Raw genomic sequence first — 24,943 nt, 5'->3', positions numbered from 1 at the left:
TGGACGATTAGAGCCCGACTCCTGAAACCATAATACATCAGTTAACCTCGTAGGCCAAGTATTCTTATTAATAATTGTGTAGTAAATATTTTGCACATTTGTACTGTTAATGGAATGATTTTATTTATTTATTTCATGAATTTTATAATCTGGTTTTAAATTGGTTTTATCTACCAAAATTTATACATGTACTTTTATATTTGGAATATGCTTTTATGACAATCGTCGAATAAAGCTTGCTTGACTTGACTTGACACTTGACTATTATTTTTTGTACATATGTGGCCATTTGGCTTCTTGGGTCATTCATTTCTTATACTCATTGTTTTATTGTTACCTTTTTTTGTGTAAAACAAAAAAAATCATGAAACTAAAAATAATCCCAGCATGCATATTTAACATAACTAATCCAGCCCCATGATACAAGCCACCAAACAAAAAACACAATTTCGGTTTGTCAAAGCTTATAGACCATGTTACTGGGAATGACAGAACATCTTCTGGTTAGAATGCTTGGTAGGCTAAGATGTGTAAACTATGTAAGATATACATCATATTGCCGCTAGTAAACTTCATTGTTAAGTTAAAGAGAAAAATGGGACCATTTATTGTCCTTTCTACACCTGCCGAGTTAGGGCCAGGCTCAATTGCATAGCAGAGTACCTTAAAAAAAAACAAAGAAAAGAATATAAAAAACTGTCTCTCTTCAGAATAAGCAGAATATCTTGCTATAGGTAGTGGACAACTCACCACATGAATCGAGCCTTGGCTTTCAACAAATATTCAATAATAAACAACCATATTCTTGGTTACATTTCGAAAATGTTTAATATTTAATACAAAATAGATCATAGTAGGTATCAGCTACTTATATACATATATTCTCTGAACTTATAAAACGACACTCTCATAGATTACAAGGAAATCATATGTTTTCTTCTTTTTTCCATCCCCCTTCACTCACTCAATCTACTCAAACTCACCTACACTCATATCACACATACCACATACAGACTTTTCTACTAACATACATTGAATCTTGATTAATATTTGTAACCAGCACAGTAGTGAAAACAATATGACAGGACCAATAATGTAAAGCTCTTTTCATCTAGAAAATTGAAATACAGTAAATGCGTTGAGGGACATTTCAATCGCTCTTTTAGTATAGATCCTACATCCGATAACATAGAAAAAGTATTCAGCTTTGTATCTAATTTTTTTTAATGTAATCAGCATAGTCCAATATAATGGCACTAATACTCCTGTTCGATCATGTGCCGACACGCGTTTCAGTGAAAACCACGGAGGTGGCCACACCTTCCTCAGGGCGCTCAGGTGTCATGTTCCATAGCTTGAAGTGGGATAGAAAAATGGGGGGGGGGGGTGGAACGGGACCTGCAGGTCCCAAAGGAGGTTCTTCTTGACTCCTAACAAAGGTATCAGTGGAAGGAGACGCTGGTTCTAAAGTCAAAGCTAATACACAATGAGCTGTATGTGACTGTCCTGGTTTTCAAGGGAAAGTACTGTATCCTGATTCATTTGTCACAAATTCAATTGTAGTTAGATGGCCATAGTCCAAGGATGTTCTTAATATCTTAGCGAAAGGTGATAGAGATTCTGTGAGAAGTCTTGCTCCAGACGTGGCTCGGGTTTGCGAATTACTCAATTGGCTAGCCTTAAAATGTGTCGATGTCAGCATTCTCACTGTTAAAGAAAAACAGGAGAGGCATAGCAGGTCAATCCACGGATCTACTGATGGTTAAGTGCCTTCCTTCCATCTCCCGCTTTAAATTCAACTTAGCATTTGATAGGCCTTTATATAAATGCATGATCAGGGCATTTTATTCAACCCTATAGCTAACCCAGAACTAGAAACTTGAAAGAGAGGTATAGACTAGTGGAGGATTCTATTCTTACAAATAGTGTATTTTTGGGGTTATTCCCTTCTCTTTAGTTGCTGAGCACAGGAAAGTAAATTATGTGCACTACGTCAGCTTAATTAAGATGAATTCTGATACATTTTACTGCAATGTTGCTCCCTTTGAGCAGTCTAGGAGGATAGAAATGTGTGCATCAGCCTCTGTCACATCTTCGCTTTATAGAACTAATCTTCATCGGCCGGGGCATGGTACCATTGCAGTCCCTAATATCCCCTGATTACTCTTGCCTTACTAATGATCTGCTCTTGCATGCCACAGGCCTGAGGTATGCGCCCCATAGAACTAGACAAAATGCAAAATACCTTTTGAGAATGTGTATAATTGAGTTTTAGAAATATTAAATTATATTAAATTGCTCTTGATGTGACCTGAAGGTACAAAATGATCATTCAAACTATGAAACCAGTGGACCTACCCATCCCCCCCCCCCCCAACTCAATTCCCATGCCATCCAGTACATTCTAGGGTGGTGGCCATTTTCCTAGATGAGAAATTGAGAATTGACTGATGGAATCTTGAATTTCCAGGTAATGGAATTTATTTTTTCCTATTAAGGACAAATGTACGTTTTGACATTTTTCATAGTGTTGTTTTTATTGTGTTTTTCAGGAATGATTTATAATTAGTTTCAGAACTTATGTGGACTTGTAGTGGTTCTAACCCTAAATTGACTGATTCTCTTTTCTGCATTTAGTTTATAAACTGGCAGAAGGCTAAATTCTCAAGTGGGATGCTTAACAGCATTTATTTTTGGTTTCAGGATTTGAAATGGCAGTGCTGCCAGTGAATACGAGTATTCTAAAGTTATGGTAGTGAAATTAGGGAGAGGGATATTTAATGTTTCTTAAACACAGGTATTAAGTTCTTGAAATATAGCTAAAAAAATGAAGGGTAAAAAGGGCATCCCTGGCATGTCCTAACTGGTAGCAAGACAAGTTTGGTTGAGAAGGATGGTATGACTGGCCATTTACAGCAGAAATAAAAGTTTCTAGAATTCCATTCCTGTGTAGAACATCCCTGAGAAATTCCCAGTGAGACATTTGAAAGGATATCTCCGCATCTGAAATGACCACAGTCGTTAATGGTCCTATAGTGGACGGAGGAGTTGAAATAACTGTGGACATTGCAATGGCCTCTCCTGGGTCGGCCAAATGTGAATTGGTGGAGAGGTGGATACCTCTGCCTCATGTGGTCAAGTTGGCGTATTTTCAGGAGGGAGGGACTTGGATGGGTTTTATTTTTTTAATGGAAAAACAAGAGGAGAGCGAGGGATAGAACAGGGGGTACGTCCTGGTCCCCAAATTTGATACTAAACATAAACAATGTGGGCTGATCCACTATGTGTACGCATTACAATCACTATGTGTAGTATGAACATGGAACCATTAGGTGTTCTTAAAAGACCCCTCACACACCAACCTAGTTGGTGTCATGCTTCATCATTGGGGTCCCAACCGGGCAGCCGAGTGCCCCCCCCCCCCCCCTAGTTGTGCTACGATGCCTGATTACAGCGGAGCTGGTGTTGTGCAGGTATGTGTTGTGAGGTGAATTACTAAAGTTTAAAAATATCTCTAAAATGTTAAAATTGGCGGCTCAAGATATGGATAAAAACGATATATGTAGTGCAACTATTAGGGGATTATTACCATTAGTTGACTATGTGTGGCGGTATACATGTTTCAGCCCGTTTAAACAGTGAAAGGGCTTTCTTCAGGACCAAGTGAGTGATTAGTGTGTGGCAAAGGTGAAAAAATGCCACGTGAAACCTGTGCGGTACCTACACACCCTGCTAAGGTGTGTGGTATGTGTCGGCGTACTCACTGACACTTGAAAAATGACCTGTTAGGGGAGGAAAAGGACAAGACAAGACATATAATTTGTTGCAACATAAAATGCAATCTTACAGGCAATATATGAAGGCGCTGTAGTCATTGTCTCAGTGACTACTACAGTGATTGTCGTACTGGCATGTGGCCTATGCTAGCAGCGACGTGCGAAGACTCATTGTATGCTGTGCCTGTTAGGAAATAAATACTGGCTAGTGAGTGCAAGCGAGCAATTGCCAGGGTTGTAATAACGAGGTCTCGAGCAGGCTAGTGGCTACAGCAACATGGGTGCCTAGGCCAGGAGGCCCATTGAGGGTAATGCTGGCACCTTGTGGAGCCAGTCGGCTGTGCTGGCTGTGGCATCGTGTAGTGAGTGGGGGCCACTTGGGGGCTGTGCCAAGTAGGCCACGGCGCACTGTGCATAGAGAATTATTATGCAAAAAACGTTTGCATGCTATTGTGTGACATTGTGCACTAAATAAAGATCGACCGCCTGCGCCGACGACCTCGCGCCACTAAAGAAACCTCCCAGCAGACCCAGAAGCAAGAAGGCCTCCTGGTTCACCGACGAACTCAAGGACTCCAAGAAGAACTGCCGCACGCTCGAGAAAGCCTGGCTCCGCGACCAGACCACAGACAACATGACCGCCCTCAAACACGCCACCCGCAAGCACCACCAGCTTATCCGCACCACCAAGAAGAAATCTCTGAAGGAACGACTGGACAACAACACCCACAACAGCAAGGAACTCTTCAACATCGTCAAGGAGTTCTCCAACCCCAGCACCGGCAACAACGACATCACTCCTTCACAAGATCTCTGCGACTCTCTCGCCTCGTTCTTCCACCGCAAGATAGCCGACATCCACAACAGCTTCGACGCACCATCCACGCACCCTACCGTCGAACCAACGCCCCCACCGCCACCCTCCGCACCTGGACCACGGTGACCACCGAAGACACAACCCGCACGATGAGCACCATCCACTCCGGATCTCCCACCACGTCTTCAACAAGGCCGAATCCACCATCGCACCCCAACTCCGGAAAATCATCAACACCTCCTTCAACACTGCCACCTTCCCGGAGAGCTGGAAGCATGCCGAGCTCAGCGCCCTACTGAAGAAACCAACAGCGGACCCCACCGACCTCAAGAACTTCCGCCCCATCTCGCTCCTCCCTTTTCCTGCCAAAGTCATCGAAAAGACCGTCAACAGACAGCTTGCCGCCTTCCTCGAGACGAACGGATCCCTCGACCCCTCGCAGTCCGGTTTCAGAGCCAACCACAGCACCGAGACCGCCCTCATCGCAGCCACCGACGACATCCTAGCCATGCTCGACAACGGGGAAACAGCGGCACTCATCCTCCTGGACCTCTCTGCAGCGTTCGACACTGTCAGCCACCGCACCCTAGTTCAACGCCTAAACAACATCGGTATCCAAGAGAAGGCACTGGAGTGGATCACCTCGTTCCTCGCCGGAAGAACACAGAGAGTCCTCCTCCCCCCGTTTCGTTCCGAGGCCACCGAAGTAATCTGCGGCGTCCCGCAAGGACCATCACTCAGCCCCACCCTCTTCAACGTCTACATGAGACCTCTTGCAGCCATCGCACGCCAGCACAACCTCAACATCATCTCCTACGCCGACGACACACAGCTGATCCTCTCCCTCACCAGAGACCCCGACACCGCCAGAACTAGCCTACACGAAGGGATGAAAGACGTCGCCGAATGGATGAAGAACAGCCGCCTGAAACTGTACTCCGACAAGACGGAAGTGCTCATCCTGGGACCATCGCCCTCCGCCTGGGACGACTCCTGGTGGCCCCCCGCCCTGGGCACCACTCCCAAGCCAACAGACCACGCACGCAACCTGGGCTTCATCCTGGACTCCTCCCTCTCGATGACCAGACAAGTCAACGCCGTCTCCTCATCGTGCTTCAACACCCTACGCATGCTCCGCAAGATCTTCCGCTGGATCCCGACCGAAACCAGGAAGACGGTCACCCAGGCACTCGTCACCAGCCGACTGGACTACGGAAACACCCTCTACGCCGGAACCACAGCCAAGCTACAGAAAAGACTACAACGCATCCAGAACGCCTCCGCCCGACTCATCCTGGACATCCCCCGACGCAGCCACATCTCCGGCCACCTGAGGGACCTGCACTGGCTCCCCGTCAGCAAGAGGATCACGTTCAGGCTCCTCACCCACGCACACAAGTCTCTCCACGACCTGGGTCCCAAGTACCTCAACGACCGCCTGACCTTCTACACGCCCACCCGTCAGCTACGTTCTACTAGCCTCGCCCTCGCCGCCGTACCACGCATCGGAAGAGCCAACGTCGGAGGAAGATCCTTCTCCTACCTGGCGGCCAAGACATGGAACTCCCTCCCCATCCACCTTCGGCTGACCCAGGACCATCTCGCCTTCAGGAGACAACTCAAGACCTGGCTGTTCGAGCAATAGCAGACCCCTTCCCCCAAGCGCCTTGAGACCCTTACGGGTGAGAAGTGCGCGATACAAATGGTATGATTGATTGATTGATTGATTGATTGATTGATTGATTGATTTAAAGGTAGAATAGTTTAAAAGTTAAAAACATGCACATTTGTTATGCGGTCATAGTTACACTATTTAGTGGTATTAGGCAGAATATCGAGGCTCGGGGTGTGCTCTTACAAAGTCCCAATCTGAAAGTCAAGGGCGATAATGAGCATGGTAGTCTATGTGGGCTCGAATGGCTAGCAATGTTGGAGCGCGCATAGTCTTACTTGGTCTCGGTTTGAGTGTCCCGATTCAAACCTGTATCAGTCCCCCGTAGTCCCGGCTGGTGCAGTGTGCCCGAGGGACTCCGCTTTTGTAGTGAAAGACCAAGCCCCGGTATGTGCCGGGCAGCATGACTGAATTGGCAGTGACTCAGCATGAGTATAGCGCGCATGTACGTTTGAGATCAAAGGAGTAGACTGGAGGACCTACTGTGGGCTTCCAACTCGGCGGACATCTTTGAGTGGAGTAGGAAGTGCACAATGACTGTTGTGCTGAGGCTCAAATGAGGTGCCACGTATATGACTGATTTTGTTGAGGGCAGGGCACCTGTAAATGTGGTGTGTGTGGACAGAGCAGGTCAAGAAGACATCGCGCAAGTTAGCGCGGGCAAGCATCTTGGTTCCTCGCGGTGTCCATTTAGGGCTTAGACCCCAAGCCGCTGTTGGAAAGTGGACATGAGTGTGTGCCACTTCGAGGCTGAATAGAAGGGCTGGACCAAAGGTCATCCTGGTCTAGGGAATATACTGTTACTTTATATCTGTGTTCAAGTCTGGAGGTAACGTCTCTTAAAGCCGTAAGAGGAGAGCCATAAGTCATGCTTGGACACTGTAGTGTCATCTGTAATCTACAGAAGTGTCTGATAGAGGTGGAGTACATGCTGTTATGGTCTATTGAGGCTATTCCATGGAATATTGTCATTGAGGCCTGTTTTACGGCTGAATAAACTATAGATCCATCTCTGTTCTTTCTGTAGTAGTTAGTGTTGTATGTTAGACATATTAGGGTCCAAGGCCTCAATGATGACCCAGCGCATGTCGTTTGTCGTATGGCCTGCTTCGAGGAAGTGGTTTGTCATTTTTGTGGTGTTTTTTCTGCATCTTATGGTTCTGCGGTGTTCACAGATTCTAGTCTTCACCTTTCTGTTTGTCATCCATATGCAGGTGAGATTGCAAGGGCACACAATGCGGTATATGACGTGTGCCGTGTTGCAATTAGTGTGTTGTCGTAATTCCCATGTCTTGCCAGGTTCTAGGTAGAGATTATTGGTGGTTTCAGTGAGGTGGAATACACTGCAATTGCCACATGGGAAGTGACCGGTGACTTTTGGGATCCCCCATGCGTTTAGGACAGTGTTCCCTGGCTTTTGATGTTGGGCTGGTCGTGTCGCTACTAGGGCATCTTTTATAGATTTCGCTTTGTTGTGAGACAATAGGGGAGGGCCCCAATTGAGGTTCCCTGTCTTGAGGATTTGCCAATGTTTTTTTAAGATGTGGGAGACCTTGTTGGAGACCGTGTTAAAAGTAGTGACGCATGTCAGTGGTGTCGGGGTGGCTTCTCATGACTGTATTTCAATGATCCCCTCGCGGTTTTGGTTCTGCGCTCGTTTCCTGGCTTTGTCTGAGATGTGTTTTGGATACCCACGCTCCAGTAGTTTGGTATTCAAGTCCTTAGCTTGGTCTTTGAAGTCTGCCACGTTGCTGCAGTTTCTCCGCAGCTGGAGGTACTGGCCGTAAGGCAGATTCTCCCGCAGGGACCTGGGATGGAAGCTAGAGAAGTGTAGGAGTGAATTGCGGGCCGTAGGTTTGAAGTACGTTTTGCTCTTTAGGTAACCACCGTCTGCTTCAATGTCCTGGTCTAGGAATGTGGCTTTGTGGTGGTCAAAGCTGTGTGTGAATTTCAGGTTCGGGTCGCAGGTATTGAGCCATCAGCAGAATGTTATGAGTGACTCTGTATCTCCTTCCCAGATGAGTAGGATGTCGTCTATGTACCGTTTATAGAATTTTACTGCAGGGATCCGTGACACGTTGTTGGTAAATATGTACTTGGTCTTGAAATCATATACTTGGAGGCCGGCCATACTGGGGGCGAAAACGCTCCCCATGGATGTGCTGTACTTCTGAAGATAGAGTTGGCCTTCAAATTCAAAAAAGTTTTCTTTACGTGCCAATTTGTCGCATACCAAGATGAATCTTTTAGAAGTCTGGTGTTGCCTATCCGTGTTATCCAGAGCCTTCTATAAGACTTGTAGGGTGTCTTCTTGCGGGAGACTGGTGTAGACGCTCTCTACGTCGAGATAAACCATAAATTAAGTTTCTGGGTTGTAGGCCATGTCTTGTCCTTTTACTCCCCTAACAGGTCATTTTTCAAGTGTCAGTAAGTACGCCAACACCTATGCCACACACCTTAGCGCGTGTCTAGGTACCGTACAGTTTTCACGTGGCATTGTTTCACCTTTGCCACACACTATTAACTCACTTGGTCCTGAAGAAAGCCCTTTCACTTTTTAAACGGGCTGAAACCTGTAGACCGCCACACATAGTCAACTAACGGTAATAATCCCCTAATAGTTGCTCTACATATATTGCTTTTATCCATATCCTGAGCCGCCAATATTAAAATTGAAGGCATGGATTCTCAGAGATATTTTTAAACTTTAGTAATTCACCTCACATCACAAACCTGCATTACACCAGCTCTGCTGTAATCAGGCGTCGTAGCTCAACCGGGGGGGCACTCGGCCGCCTGGTTGAGACCCCAATGATGAAGCATGATACCAACTAGGTAGGTGTGTGAGGTGTCTTTTAAGAACACCTAATGAGTCCATGTTCATACTACACATAGTGATTGTAATGCGTACACACAGTGGGTCCGTCCACATTGTTTAAATTATTTTTTTTAAGACATCCATTATATCTACCTTTCTTTCCCCATTGTTGTCTCTCTTTCCACTCCCCCACCTCGCCGGGCTCAAGTTGAGCCAATGTGAATAATACAAGAGATTCAACTTTGTATACAGAGCTCATCAACGTTTTATATTTGTTAAAGTTAAGACCAGATATAAAAGAGTTACAACTGGTGTACAGCATACCTTTCTGTGTTTTCATGAGTGTGAACTCCTGTGCTGTTGGTGATCTTTAATAACATAATTGAAACATATTAGGGCCTCAGCAAAATCTTGCTGCTCAGCGTGTGCTATATTTATATAAATTGTTAAATTGTTGAGTAGTTGATTGGCCAAGTATAAATCTGGTATCAAACAGGGTTTGATGTGTGTCCTGCCTTTCCTGAATGAGTCATGGCTGGGATGAATGGACCTGGGCTACATTCAGAGTAGTGAGAGGAGTTTTCACTACCACCTGAATAGGCCTGGTCTGCATTTAGAGTGGTGGGAGGAGATTTTCCTTGCACCTGAATAGGCCCTGTCTGCCTTGGAAAATGCTGTCTCCACCTCTTGCCAGGAAGCTGGGCCAGAGAGGACCAAACTGGTTTGGACTAAGTACAGACACTCTCTGCCTGAGAAAACAAAGGAATTTTTAGTATAAATATTGGGGCCCAGAACATTAGAACTCACTGGAATCCAGGAACCTGCCAAGAAGAGCTGGAAGAGCTGCCAGGACGAGTACTGCCCCTTTGCTGTGTTGTTGCTTTGTTGGGTTGGCCTGCAGTTGCTGCTTCTGCCTTGGGCAGTTAAAGAACTGGACTGAACTTTCTTTACTTGTGCTGAGTATCTCCAAGGGCTTGAAGTAGACCTTCCCTCCTGTTCTGAAGTCTCGGGGACTGTAAAGACTTCACCAACCTCTGGGTACCACTTCTGGAACCGCTGTTTCAGTTGCCACAGAGAAAGGGAAACGCAACCGACTCCGTCACCAACTCCGTCGCTGGCTCTGTGTCCTGACGGCACCGCAGAAGGCACTGTCCGCATCTCGCACCGCAGCCCTGGTCTCACTGGCGACAACGCCACTGAGCCGCTGCTCGCACCGTGACCTGTGGGCCATGCACTCCGCACCGCGTCACTTCACTTCACCATCCTGGTCACACCTACACCGTCGCTGCTGCTGACTTCAAAACCTGTGACCTCACTGTGGCTGGGCACACCGCTAGTAAGTTTCACAATGCACCGCTTCGTCTCCCACAGCAGACTGGGCCGGCCGATGGCAGCTCCCGCTAACCAGCTCTTTCGCTTGCACCATAACCTGCCAGCATCACATCGCACACCACCTTACCCTGCACTGTAAACCTTGGTCTCACCGACACCTTCTGAGCGATCGTCACCAAGCCAATGCCTGCACCGCATCGTGAGGGGACCACACCATGCACCTCTTCCATTTTGCAACGCAACCGCTATGGTTGTCACGACCGGCTCCCACCAACATGCCAGCCGCAACGAGAAAGGTACTGTTCACGAGTCTGTTCATGCTTTCGCTGGCCTGTACCACCGCGGTCTGCTGGAACTGTTAGACTCTGTTGGTTTTAGCATCACATTAGCCCTGGACGGAGCTACCGACTCGTAGGAACTGTGTTTTTGAGATATTCCTGCAATTTTAAGGATATTTTGCAAAGTATATCTTTATAAGTACTGTATGTTGGATTCTTATCATTTTGGTCTTGTTTTGGATACATAAAAATATTGGATATTTTTCTAAACTGGTGTGGCATCTTTTTGTAGTGTTGTCACTGTATTACTGTTGGTTTTGTGCAAATGCTTCAAACACTGCCTCTGTGTCAGGATTCCCGGGACGCGGTGTGACACCAAGAGAGTACCTGTCGGGTCAAAACGCCGATCGCCACGTTAGGAGCGAACTAGAGACCACAAGTTCCAGCATGCCTAGCGCGACCCGCGCGCACACGGAAATGCGTACATAAGACGCATCAGTCACCGGGCTCAGTGTCGGATATTTTGAATACTTGCCGGCCGGCCGTTTGGAAGTGTCCAGCTGTACTGAGGATTCCGAGGACACCAAACGGAGTAGCGGAACAAGAAGCGGACCGCTTTGCAGGTTTCACGGACACGTCATAGGAAGCGAGCGGCTGCTCGTTCAACAACAGTAAATTGGAGTCCGGGTGGAGCGTTTGTTTCTACGCTCCCTGGACGGACTGGAACAGAGACGCCCACCAAGGGAGGTGTTTTCCGCGTCTCTGTTTTGGGAATTGTTCATAGCATCTGACCCCTCGGTAGAGCGCCCGGCTGGGTGTTCCTGAGAAGTGAGTCAGAACACCGCGCCTGGACGCAACAGTTGTTCTTCCCCCATCAGTCGTCCTCGAACGGCATTGTCGGCCGTTGTTTAGCACAGTGTCCTCTGTTGGATGAATACCGGGACCGGTATTCATGCAGAGGACGGTTGGTACCTGGCCCTAAGGAGAGCGGGGCAAACGACTGATGGGTATCGTATACTTTACTTTTCCTTAGCGAGACTGTACATCGCATTGTGTATTGAGTTCTTTATCCTATGTGTACTTGTGGTCATTAAACAAGAACATAGCAAATCTACATTTACCTTGTTGGGTTTCTTATTCCTGTCTCGATCCCGAGAAACAGGGAGGTGACACTCTGAGATGAGCCTGTCTGCTCATGCCAAGCTACCAAGGGGGCGAGCAAGGGTTATTTTAGAAGGGTATCCTACTTACCCTGACTAGGAAGAAGGGTCCCTGCTTGGACAGCGATGCAAACCATTGCCAACTAGAGACACTCCATTTCTAACACACCTGCATTGAGTAAAGAAATGAGTTGGTGTGAAGAGTAAAGCTTGAAATTGTTATCTTTCTTGGGAAAGGCTGTGACAATATCTCTTCTCTATGACTGGAGAGGACATTGTCCCTGATAACAATGTGGCATCACGTACTATTGTAGTCCACTAAGTTCCTGAAAAAATATTTTATATAATTTATTGGTGATTGTATTTTCACCTGCAAAAGAAAAATTTGATAGTAGCTTAAGAACTACATGATGTCTATATTTGCCTGCATCATATCTGTATGTACAATCAATAAAGGGGGAAGATGGAGGTACTGGTTAGGTTCACCCTCCAATGTACATGTAGTTCACAAAAAATCTGTAAATGCAGATTCAAAAAACCTAACCCAGGGAATGGGGATTCCGCTGAATGCGCGAAAAAACAAAACCCCTGTCCAAAGAAAAGAAAATTATTTTCTTGAATCCCCTCACTCACCGAGGGTTACCCCTAGGTGACATGCTTCATCATTGGGGCCATCCCAAACAGCTGCTGCTTGGGGCGTGCTGCAACTTGTGGAACTAAGTAGGAGCACCTTTTTGTGAAGAAATGTGTAGTACAGTGTTCGTGGAGTAGTGAAAGTGTTGTTAAAAATATCTAGCTAGTGAGCTACCACTCCTAGTTGGTAAGGATAAAAGGGGTTAAATAGTAGGGAAAAGATATAACTGTTATGTGTCTACAGTCCCTAATATTCGGTCGACATGTTTCGTGGTATCCCCTAAACCTCTTCTTCAGGACCACATGGAGATCAGCCCCATGCGTGCCACTCCTTGTGAAAACCTATAATAAAATGAGGATGCACACCAAATGTGTGAGCACCCAATTCAAAATACATACGGTTTAGTCTTTGACTCGTAGTATGTATGCTGTGGCAATACTATGCCTCATGGTCTGCCGGGTTAGACGGGCTTGTAGTCATACCTTCGTCAAAGCACACCTCGGTCTAATAACACCTACTGGCACCCGGGTTGACCGCATCATATCTGTATATGCCAGTTATCTTCTACAATCTATGCTATACCTTGATACAGCAGCTAGTAGGAGAACAGGATGGCCAGGTATAATACCGAACAGCAAAACACTTTCTGTACTTAGCATGACTGTCAGTTTTGTCTGGTGGGCCAGAATAGTCTGTGGAGTTTCACATGCATATGCTCCGCCCTGTTGTGTGTAGGATTCACAAAGATATTCAGAGGAGAGCTTCCCTTGAGACTCACTTTTAGTTATACTGGATAGCATTCAGAACTCAAGACCAGGGGTTGTACGTGATAGCCCCAAAGCACAAGGAGGACTGATTTAAGGTCTTCTTTCCTAACGCTGGTGGTACCATGCTAATTAATTCATTCTGAGCCAGACAATAGAATTTGTTAGTTAATCTTTGTGATTATGTGCCATTACTTTTGGAAGAGACAGGTCTTAACTTTCGTCCAGACAGCGAGTGATCTGAATATTTCTTGTCTTTGCTGGGGGAAATTCAATTGTTTTGCAGATAGTCCAGAAAATGTGTTACACCGGTCAAGATGCGAGTAGAGAGCACAGTGTCCTCTGATTAGCTTTGGAAATTTGCTTAAATTACAAATGGACTCCCTCCTTGTATGCATCTTTTGACAATGTAGACTATTGGGAGCCAGTGAAACACTTTGAGCATGGATGTTTTGCTTTCCTACAGTTCCTAAATGCTTGAAGACACATTGTATTATGTAGGTGGTTGGTGAAATGGATAACTTGCGTGTTACTTCATCCACTGGTGGGTGTATTATTCCATTCACATGCAAAACTGGCTGATTGAAAGCATAAGTCTGTTGTACCTAATTAACAGAATAACACCACATTTCGCAAACTTTTCCCCTCAAAAGCTTCGTACCAAAAGAATTGATTGAGTTCTGTTCACAATTATTTTTTTTGCTATAGCACCTTCGGTTAATTGAAGCAGGCCAACTTTCATATGTGGGGGCACCGTGAGTGCCCCACATATAAAAGTTGGCTTGCTTCATGTTTCTTTTCCATGGTCCAAAAATAGTTGTGCAAAGTTCTGCTCATAACTAAGCTACTCATGACTTTTTGACGTCTTGTTTGGTGATAAAATCTGTTATCTGACTAATTAAGACTGATTAACTGTCATTCTTGGCTTATTTCCACAGCCGCAGAGTCCACTTGTCCTTGGAACGGGTCAGGTTGGATTAAGAAATCTTGGGAATACAGTAAGTTATTGCAGCTCTATTTCATTATATTTTGTTTTCATTAATAGCAATTTAAAGTAAACCTTTCTGAGCTTGAAGAGTCCGATCAACGTTTGAATAGTTTTTCCTATTCAGAATTTGACCCCAAATTCCTCATATCTTTCCAGAGCCAAAATCGGATTGCCCTGTCCCTTAAGTTTGTCATTTATTTCAGTTACATTTGGGCTGGGCATATCGACCATAAGAAATGCATTGTCAATTACGTAATGGACATTACTTACTATGGTCTGATTGAGAATAGTTTCCTATTGTTTTCTTTCCCCAAGTTGACTGGTCATTGGTCATGATTTAAAAGGTAGCACTCTGTTATAGCACTTAAGGAATGTAGCTGTTTTTCTGAGATGTACTTGTCTGAGACAATGTAAGGGGGAATTTCAAAATAAGAGCAACAGCCACACCTTACCCTGCATAACGAAGATAGCCTGCTTTAACTCCATGGTTCTTCCAGAAAAAAATAAGAGTCTGATTTAGAGTTTGGCGCAGAGGGTATTCGTTGCAAATGCAATAGAGTACCCTTTCTGCCAAACTAAAGTTCCACCATCTCATTTAGAGTCGGGCAGAACTGAAGTATGCCAGTGGTGGAAACTACTCCGTCTTAGCCATTGACATGCTCCTCTGACTAAGTGCTGTCAGAAGTTTGGTAATTTGACCCCCGTCTGGTTTAGAGGTGCCAAATAACCAGTGTTCACCGTCCATCATCACCGCCAAGTAAAGTCTCACCGTAAGGGGCAGTGAAAACTTGTAAATCACCCCACGCCATGTTAGAAACTTCCCATGGCAAAGGGGAGTGGGGGAATTGTGGTATGTTTTTTTTTGTTAAGAAAATCCTGCTTTGAATTTTGTTTTTGAAAATAAAAAGAATATTGAATGTTTGCCATACAGCTCCATCACGTTGATGGAGCCGTCCATCAAACTTTCAATGTATTAACAGGAACTGCCGTGACGGTGGATCCTGCCATTGTAAGGGATATCCTCTGGGCTGGTGGACAGCTCTAAATCCGGTTGCGAGTACTCAATCAATCAGTCAGGTACTTGTAAAGCACGGCTACTCACCCGTCTCCAGGCGCCGGGGGACGGGGACTGCTGGTTGGACTGGGTGGAATGATTTGAAGGGCCAGGTCTTGAGGTCCTTCCTGATTTGGGTCAGCGACTCGGATTGCCTGAGGTGCAGGGGCATGGTGTTCCAGGCCTTAGCGGTGAGGTAGGAGAACGACCTTCCTCCGGTTCTGGTCTTGTCGATCCTGGGTATGGAGGCGAGGGCGAGTTGAGAGGATCGGCGTTGTCTGGCGGGTACGGGGAATGGGAGACGGTGGTTCAGGTATGCTGGTCCTTCAATGTATAAGGCAACAGAGCACTTTATTTTGTTGCCCTAGCAGAGTAAATCATGTCTGCAAAATTCTAAATCAGACCCCAAGCCAGTTCTTCCTAAACCAGACCTGCTAATTGACATGGTTCCATTATGTCAGGCAATATCAGCTCTCTTAACAAAGCCACATGGCGAGGATCCAATATCACTTGGTGGAAGAAAAGACAAGCTGGAAACCCCTGCATTGAGCGAATTTCCTGCTCTTCCTTGAAGTCTCTGGACAATCAGTGTTCATTATGGCTTTTTAAAACGCCCTAGGACACTGGAGGCAGGATTAGCAAGCTTTTTGTATTTTTTTTTTTTCTGAGTGTCTGGGAGAGGTTGATGTGGAGAGGTGGTAGAAGTGCCTTTTGTAGGTCTCTGCACTCTGCTCCACGCTCTCTAAACGCCTTGACCTCTTCTCACACAGAGAACTTTTTGGGAAGTTGGCAGGTCTGCGTACAATATTATGGCGAGTAAAATGAAAACGATTGCTCAAAAATGACATTAATGCCTTTTCTTTAAAAAAAAAAAAAAAAAAATTTTAAAAAGAGAGAGAGGGTGGTTTTGAAGTGGGAAAAACCTAGTTAATCGTTGCCTCAAGCCTGGGCTATTTAAACATTGTCACTTTGTCTTTGCTTCAGAAATTCTTTGTTTTTGTTTATAAAATAAATGTGACTGTCTCACCAGCTCTATTGCATTTCATAATGTCTGGTGATTTTGTAATGTATCATTTCACAGTCCCATTCTCCTTCTTTGCTTTTGTGCACTACAGTGGAAAGTGGTGGGGGCCATCAGCGCTCATTTTTGGGGACCAGGACTTATTTTCACGATCAGGCTTAAAAAGAGGAAAAAGGCAGAAAATGGAGAAAGTAAAGAGGAAAAGAAAGATATGAAAACCTTGACAATGGGAGAAAGCAGAGATTAAAAAAACATGCAAGAGTGAGATATGGAGGCAGGAAGTGCAGGATGGTGGAAGAGTCATGGGGTGGAATCCAGAATAGCCAGTCTTTATTTAGCACATCTGGTTTTCAGCTACAACAAAACACAAAGCTATAGATTCTAGAATACATATATATTTTAACAATTTGAACACTGGGTGCAAGAATAGATTCTTCAACAGCTGCAATTCCAGCTTGTATAAAAGGCTGGGTCACTAGCTTCCATGTTATGGAACTGCAGTCTCTGTGGGATAAGAGGGTTGCTAAGTCTGCTGTGTTTCCTAGGTTACAAAAAAAATGAGAAGGCTGACAAGCCATTCTTTATGATTAAGCCTACTAGTCAAGCCATGTGCTGTCTTTTGTGACACACATAGTAGGATTACCAAGAACATACAAGGGCTTGAACCCCACCTATTGCTGACAATTGGTTAGCTTTCATTTGCCTGCTGATGTTAGTCCCTCCTATGGAATATGGCCTCATTAACTTCTCTTGTGATTAGCTGTTTTCTGTGCTTCCATTGGGTGCTTCTCAAGCACTACTTTTTTCCCCAGTTAAGCAATCCATGAGGGTACATGTATTTTCCAGCTGTCTCTCATGTACTTCTCTTCCCATAAACTTCTTGTTGCTCACTATTGCCTGTGTGCTTCTCTGTGAACCCCTCTATCTTGCACTTGGCCCTGTGTATCTGCCCACCCCTATTGCATTCTCACTGTGTGCTTCTCTCACCGCCGTTCCAGGTTGTGTTGCAGGGATTCTGCCCAAGAACAGAACTATGTGCAGGATTATAGGACCTTGGTGTATAGGGACTGACTCCTCCTATCACCTTACTACCCAGAAGCCCAGGACCGACTAGCTATAGTGTCTCACTTGCTCTCCTACTCACTCACAGAGAAACAAGTGATTAGACACCCCAGAACACAACACTCCCAGATCTCTCAGGAATCGTGCAAACAAGACACACCCTTTCGCTCGCACTCTTGTACTTGTCCACAATAAGATCTGACAGAGACACTGAATAGTTTAACATATTTATTTTAACTAACGTGACCTACATGAAGTATACATGCCACAACAAGCGGGAAAATGCATAGTACAAATACAGTCAGCATAGCAGCTAGTCCATATATCAAAAAGGGAGATGTCATTATGAAAAGACAACGGAGAACAGACAATAGAGCCTAACCTCTCTCCCCTTGCTAAGAAGCAGTATTATTATGTATTAGAAGATCTCTTGGCTTTGTCAGCAGACCACATACCTTAGCCTATAGATGGGAGTTTTCCATCATAGGTGATGCAGCGCCGGGACACCCCCGTTGGGGGTAGCCGTGCGCTTTATAAGCTTCAAAATAAATAAATAAATGTCTCACTCTTCTCCCTGGAAAGGTCCCCCTCCAAGTGTGTTTTTACCTATTTGTGTATCCTCATAAGACCAAAGTACGTTGCCCCAACCAGCAGCTGCATCGGTATATTTTGTCTAGGTGCTAAGGCCTGACCAGAACAGAATAACAAGGGCCATTGTTTATCAACCTTGCTCACAATGTTCAGACTAAATACAGAGAACAGGCAGAGAAAGCACACATCAGACTGTCCTCATGTGAAAGGTGTGCAAACAAAGCCATTTAAAAATTCAAGCTATGTAGTTCCATGCACAAAGCTGTGTAATGTCTGCAGACTTAGTGGAGACGGACATGTTCCCAGGGCCACATGACGGTTGCTGTCTGTCCCATTGCTTCTCCTCCCTATCTCCACTCTGTGTTGCTTTCGTCCCACCCATGCCCTCTTCTGTCGCCTGTTGCTTGTGATACCCACCAACACTCTGTGTTACTTCCTGACACCCACACTCTCTGTGTTGGTTCTGCCCCCAACTCCCACCCATGTTCCCCCCACCCATGTCCTCTGTGTTACTCCCACCCAGCCTGGCCTTGTGTTGTCCCAATACTTTAAAAAAAACATTCTTCGGTTCTACATAATTTTATTTGTTTTATTTACCAATCAAAATTGGTTAATTATAATAAAAAATAAATTGTTCATGTCATTCTCTAGTTGGTGCATGTACCTACAAAGTGACACAACCACCACATCATAGTCCTTTTTAGGTCGCAGCCTACCAGACATGTTCAGCTGTGCGGTATGCTAAAGACTTCTTGGAGAGTTTCAGAACGTTGACCTGGGAATGCATTCCGCTTCTTGATTGCTATTGGCTTTGTGGTTTGTAACTAACATTTTCTGGCTTTCAGTTTGTTGGCTTTATTTGCTTTAGGCTGTCCAGCTTGAGCTCTTACCTCCCCATGCCAAAGTCGTTTTCACAGTGTTTTTCCACAAACTCGTTTTCTGTTACAGCGGGCCTTTAAACCTTGTTCTTATCTCCTCACATTTACTGGGCATTCTAAGACCGAGACCAAATGTCAAGCTGTATCTTCAAGGAAGCCTGGTGTATATTTTGCTTTTAGCTGACTTCAAAGTGAGATCGTTTACAGGAAAGAGGAGTGCAGCATACTTTCTCCATGGAGCCTGCTTGTACCCTTTTTCTTAAATTTTATTTTAGACATAGCCTTCTCAAAAGGCATTTTGTTCTTCAGCTTCACAAAACATGTGCCCTTCATTTGTGTTTGCATGAAGTTTACTGTTGGCATTGTCATGGTTGGTGGAATCATGAATGTTTCTAAAACCATGTTTGAAAACTATTACAAAAAAAAAAGTGCACTGATTTAGTCTGCTATACTTGTACCACTAAGCTGAAACAGTTCTGCATGTGAATGAAATGCATTTCTGATGGATACTTCTGCCTGTGGATTCCTCACCTTTTGAATGAACCCTTGTGCAGAATTCTACTGAAACTTTTTTCATAGCTCTCCCACGTCGAAGAGGACGTCACAATGGTATGGCTCCGCTCACAATTCCGCGTGATGTCATCAGAGTCATAAGAACACCTCAGTGGCGTACTGACGTCCGTTCCCTTTATTTCGCGTTGTCGACCTGTAGCGGTTTTTCTAGGACTCTCCAGTTCTTTGTAGTCTACATTGTCACAGTTGTCTGAAAACTGTTTCTGTGCAATGGCTACTCAGAAGATGCCTGGTTTTAAACCCTGTAGGGAATGTGGGGGCCACATGTCTGTCACGGACCCCCACAAAGATTGCCTTTGGTGTCTTTCTTCTGACCACGACGTCGAAGGATGCTCTTCTTGTTGTCAGAGGAATCCGAAGTCCCTGAAATAGAGGGAAGCAAAGTTGTTTTTGGCCCAGGCGAAGAAAGAGAAGAGAGGTGGGAAGAGGACAAAGTTGAGGCCGAAGTCGCCGACTCCACACACCTTGAGGTCGTCCAAAAAACACAAGAAGAAGCGGCGTCATGGGTCCAAGTGTCGCTCTTTGAAGGACGGGTCACCAGAGCTCTTGTCCCCGGTCCAACGGCATCAGAAGAAGGATGACCTCTCACCTTCTCCTCCACCGCAGGTTACTGCGGTGCATTCTCCGATGCCGAGGGACTTTCCGGCGCCCAGGGAAGAGAGTCCTTCGCCCACTTCGCCGCCTGCTCCGGTGTCTCCGGTGCTGCAACCAGAACCCGCCTTATGACATCGGCCTATTCCGGCAGTTTCGGATCCGTACCCACCTTTCCTGGCTCCAGGGGCGGATCCTTCGTATTTTCTGAATACAATGTATGTCATGTTTGCCAGGGCGGTTAACCCCTCTGGCGTGCCCGGTGGCCCAGTGGGACCGCTTTCCTTTAAAATGGGCGTTCTTCAACATTAATGCCAATGACTCCATCTTGGCCTCTCCCGACGCCGAGGTTCACAACGCCAATCCCGTCCCAGGAGGGAAGGATGGACTTTTCTCCGGAGCCGTCGGGCTTCGGTCTCCTGCGCCGTCTTGACTTCGGGCTCCGCCAGCCGCTCCTGAAGGGCCTCCTTCGATGCCGGCTCCAAAGTCACTGGCGCTGCATCTGGCGCCGCCGATTCTGAAGATGCATTTGAGGAAGAAGGCTCAGAGGCTTCTGGAAGAGGAGGAATTCCAGGAGCTGCAGGAGCAAGCCAAGGAAGGAAAAATACTGGATCCGATGGATGATTTTGAAAGGCTTCAAGAAGCCAGTGGTCTGGACACATCATAGGAGTGGGAGCTTTCTTCTCCCAAAGCTCTTCCTTCTCAGGAGGTGGCCTCATACCATTAAGTTATAAGGAAGGCAGCTGCCCACTGCGGAGGTCAAGTCAAACATTCTATCGGAGGTGCTTCACTCCCCTTCATCAGTGGTGGAACCTCTGCTTCCGTTCAACTAAGCCTTGACAGAACCAATATTGGCGATATGGCAGACGCCAATGTCTGCCCCAGCTGTTTCTAGAACGGTGGCAAGACGTTACAAGGCTGCACCAGTGGATCCAGCATTTTTATCGTCACACCCTTCACCTTAGAGCTTGGTGGTTCAAGCTTTATGCTTCTCAAAGCAATCCGCAGGTTTCTTTCTCTCCACTCCGGGGGATAGAGTTTCAAGAAGCTAGAGCAGTCGGCTAAAAAGGTATTTTCATCGGCCAGCATGGCTTTGAAGTCAACTAATGCCACATGCCGGTTGGGGCTCTACATCCATGCATTGATGGACTCGGCTAAGGAGGTGATTCCTAAGCTGCCAGAGGATGTCCGAGTCATTTCACTGAGGTGTGTTTGCCAATCAGGCGGCAGCCTGTCAGGTGATCCAGACTCGATACGAATGACTCCGTTGCTAGGGTGATGGGCTCTTCAGTGGCAACTAGGAGGTACGCCTGGTTGAGAGGATCAGGTTTCTCTCCGTATGTTCAGGCCACGCTGTTGGATCTTCCCTTTGATGGCTCTAGACTCTTTGGGACCAAGGCGGACTCAGCTCTGCAACGGTTTAAGGATAGCAGATCTACTGCTAGATCCTTAGGCTTGCAATCCTAGCTTTGGGGCTTTGGATATGAAGATTTCGGGGTTTTGAAAAGGTGACTCCCTTTCGGGCCTGGCAGCAGCAGCAGCAACAACAGACAAACCCTCTGTACAGATCATATTAAGGGGAGGGAAGAAGGCATCTGTTGGGAGCTGGTCGCCAACAAGTCACCTCCGCCTCCTCTTCCTCCCTTATCTCCCCAACTGGCTCCGCAGGGAAGCAGCTCTAGATCCCCCATCTTAGAGCATGTTGGACCCATGGGAGGTTGTGTGTCCCATTTTCAACAAAATTGGAAATCAGTCACGTCAGATCTTTGGGTTTTAAATCTTGTAGAAAATGGGTACGCCCTTCCTTTCCAGAAGTTTCCCCCTCCTTTCCCTCATCGCCAGGGCTGGTGTTCAGTGGACCATCTGTTGCTTCTGCAACAAGAGGTCCTGGCCTTGTTACAGAAAGGTGCGATAGTGGTTGTTCCAGAGCGGGAAAGGGGTCGGGGATGCTAATACTGGTATTTTGTGATCTCCAAAAAGGATGGGCAATTGAGGCCAATCCTAGACCTCAGGATCTTGAATTTCTACCTCAAGCAGGAGAAGTTCAAGATGTTGACCCTAGCTCAGGTTCCTCTGGCGCTGCAGCAGGAAGACTGAATGGTATTGATCGATTTAGAGGATGCACATTTTCACATTCCCATCCTGAAGTCGCATCGGAAGTATCTCTGTTTTATGGTGGGGTCTCAACATTAACAGTTTGCGATCCTTCGGTTCGGATATACATCCACGCCTCGGGTCTTCACGAAGGTGTTGGCGGTGGTGGCAGCGCATCTCAGAAGGTCGGAGATTCCTGTTCTCCCCTATCTGGATGACTGGCTGCTCAATGCAAAGTCAACCATGCACGCTGGCACATGAGGGCACTCCGGGGGTGCATCTGCAGGCAGTGGTTTCAACACAACGGGGATCTCAGGGAGGTGGTCAGAATCTCCAGAGACACTGCAGCGTATCTGTTATGGTGCAGTGTTTCAAGCAACGTGTCTCAAGGGAAGCCCTTTCAACCGCCTTCTTTGGTGACCACAGTGATAACGGATGACTCCACTCTAGGGTCGGGTGCTCATCTGAGGGATCTGGAGATCAAGGGTCTTTGGTCTCCAGAGGAGAGATTGCTACACATCAATTTTCTGGAATTGCGGGCAATATGTTTGGCTCTCAATGCCTTTCATCCCTCCCTTTGCAGTCAGTCAGTTCTGGTCCTGACGAACAACACTACTGCGATGTTGTACATCATCAAATAGGGATGAGTAGGGTTGTATCATCTCTGCAACTCTGGTCCTGGGCTCAGGACCATTAGTTTGTCTAATTGCAAATCATCTGGCCGGAGTGCTGAATGTGCATGTGGACAGTCTCAGACGACAATACTCAGCCGATAACAAGTGATGTCTTCATCCGGAGGTGGTCCATCACATTTTCAGGATGTGGGAATTTCCTCGGTTGGACCTGTTTGCCATTCATGAGAACGTACACTGCCTGTCATTGTCCAGTCTCCAATGCGGGGAGCGTTGGGGGTCACGTCTCAGTTAGATTGGGGCTCTCAGCTTCTTTACGCGTTCCCTCCTATACCCTTGATTCCTCAGGTTCTGAGGAAGAGTTGCCATGACCGGGCCCACTGGGTAAACAACAGGGGGGGACTTTAAAAGGACAATATTTAAAGGGGTCCAGTGTGCGTGTCCTATCAATCTATAGCCAAAATGATGCACAAAGTTCCCCAGGGGGTAATGTTAGTATGATGGGGTGGTCTCTCTTCCTCTCTCTAAATAAAGGTATATCCAAGGGTCAGGGAGAGGTATCCCTTATCGGAACTAGGGATGCCTCACACAACTTGCTAGCATAACGGCTGTTGTCATTTTGCCAGCTAGTTGTCTCGTTTCATCATCGGCTTCCTGCTCCAATGTCAAGCTGGCGCTGCAATGCCTGACGGGTAGCACACAGTGCTACACTTTTGTGGAGTTCTTTTGTTCCTGGCCGTTGATCGAGTGCGTGTGAGGGGCCCAAGTAGTGAAGTCGTGAGCGTGAGGGGATGTGTGTTAAAAAAGGTCAGTGTAGTCTACTCCGATCAATTTATTCATGTAGCTAACTACCTTGCTAAAATAGGTGAAGGGAGGGGTACCGGGACTCAAACAAGTTATGTGGATTGGTCCCGTTCAACCCTCGTCTGTGATCAGGTCAACATGTTTCATGCCCTATCGGCAATTCATCAGGACCTAGGTTGTGCTCATAAAACTTATGGTGAGCCCAATGTGGGCTGAGGAGTGTGTAGAATATACAACTTGGGGGGTCGAAGACCGGAGCAGGAGGAGTTCCTGCGTAGGAATCCACCCTAAAGGGAGAGAGATAAAATAGTGAATGTTCTCCGCAGACTTATCCGAATCAAAAAGTCAATGTCGTATATAAGTATAGTGACCCTAGACCCCTAGTGTGGATCGCTAATTGACGCCCACCCGGGATATGTGATTTAACAACTAGATGGAGAGAGAAGAGAGAATACTTAACATCTAAGAAAGTTTTAAAATTGGTTCTATTTGGCCATATTCGGTTTCCAACAAATATATCATGACTTAGACATATGACAGATTATATTGGTTGGCAATGTGAGGAATGTGGCGCCATATGAACTCTAAGAAAAGGTAGGGGGGGGAGAAGAGCAAAAACCCAAAAGTACTTCTCATTGGTGGACTTACCCTCAGTACCTGGTGCTGGTCCCCACAGACTGTTCTCGTGGGACCTGCGCTGTAAGGTAAGTATCTGTAAAAGATAAGTAAGGGAGGGGGGTTCTTTAGAGGGGGAGAGTTAGGAGGGAAATGGATTTTGAGGGGAGCAGTTGCATCTCCTCAAGGGCAAACACTTCAGTGCTGCGGTTGGACACGACCAACAATCCTACTGTGGTCTTGCCCACCACCCGTCGGCACCAGTGAAAACATACCACTCAGGTCAAGTTGCAGCCGGAGCGGAGACCCAGTGGATATCAATCGGGCCACCACAACCACCGCAGCGCACCCTCATGCGCGAACATTGGTTCAACATGTGCGGGGAGTTCCCCCCATGTCTCGGACTACGAGGTACAGGGCTGATAGAAGGCGGTAACCCTCAAGAAGAGTCACCACGGTGGTCGGGGACCCGAGTTCGCCATGAGTCCCACACCCACGCCACCAACCCGGGTGAGGGCAGTTTCCTAGAGCCCCTGGGTGGCGGGAAAACAAGATCCAGAGTGCCTTGTTTGAAGGTCCATTGAGCCCGAATAGTGTCAGGGATTAGTGCCAATCACGACGGACCCCCTTACCTTTGTAGCGCGAGGACGTTACCTCTCTACACCTAATCCCACACACCGACGTGGCTCGGCACGTAGAACAGCTGGCGGTGTTGTGTGGTGTCAGGCACCGTTAAATGGACGGCATCGAGGCCGTCATGAGGGGGCGTGTACCACTTTAGGTTGCTTG

At 46.5% G+C, this 24,943-nt stretch overlaps 1 protein-coding gene across 4 annotated transcripts in view; it reads left to right on the top strand.

The window, feature by feature from the left end:
• Positions 1 to 24,943, top strand: part of USP21 (ubiquitin specific peptidase 21) — a 480,681-nt gene that overhangs the window by 143,318 nt on the left and 312,420 nt on the right. For 3 of the 4 annotated variants that reach the window (XM_078669158.1, XM_078669157.1, XM_078669160.1), the window contains one exon: positions 14,190 to 14,249. The exons of the other annotated variant lie outside the window; for it this stretch is intronic. In XM_078669158.1, coding sequence (XP_078525284.1) covers positions 14,190 to 14,249 — 60 coding nt within the window. The remainder of the gene's footprint in view (positions 1 to 14,189; positions 14,250 to 24,943) is intronic. 4 annotated transcript variants of the gene reach the window in all.

The sequence above is a fragment of the Lissotriton helveticus genome, chromosome 12 (assembly GCF_964261635.1).
Source record: "Lissotriton helveticus chromosome 12, aLisHel1.1, whole genome shotgun sequence".
Classification (NCBI taxonomy): domain Eukaryota; kingdom Metazoa; phylum Chordata; class Amphibia; order Caudata; family Salamandridae; genus Lissotriton; species Lissotriton helveticus.
The sequence above is the reverse complement of the archived record's forward strand: the minus strand, read 5'-3'. Positions and strand labels throughout refer to the sequence as shown.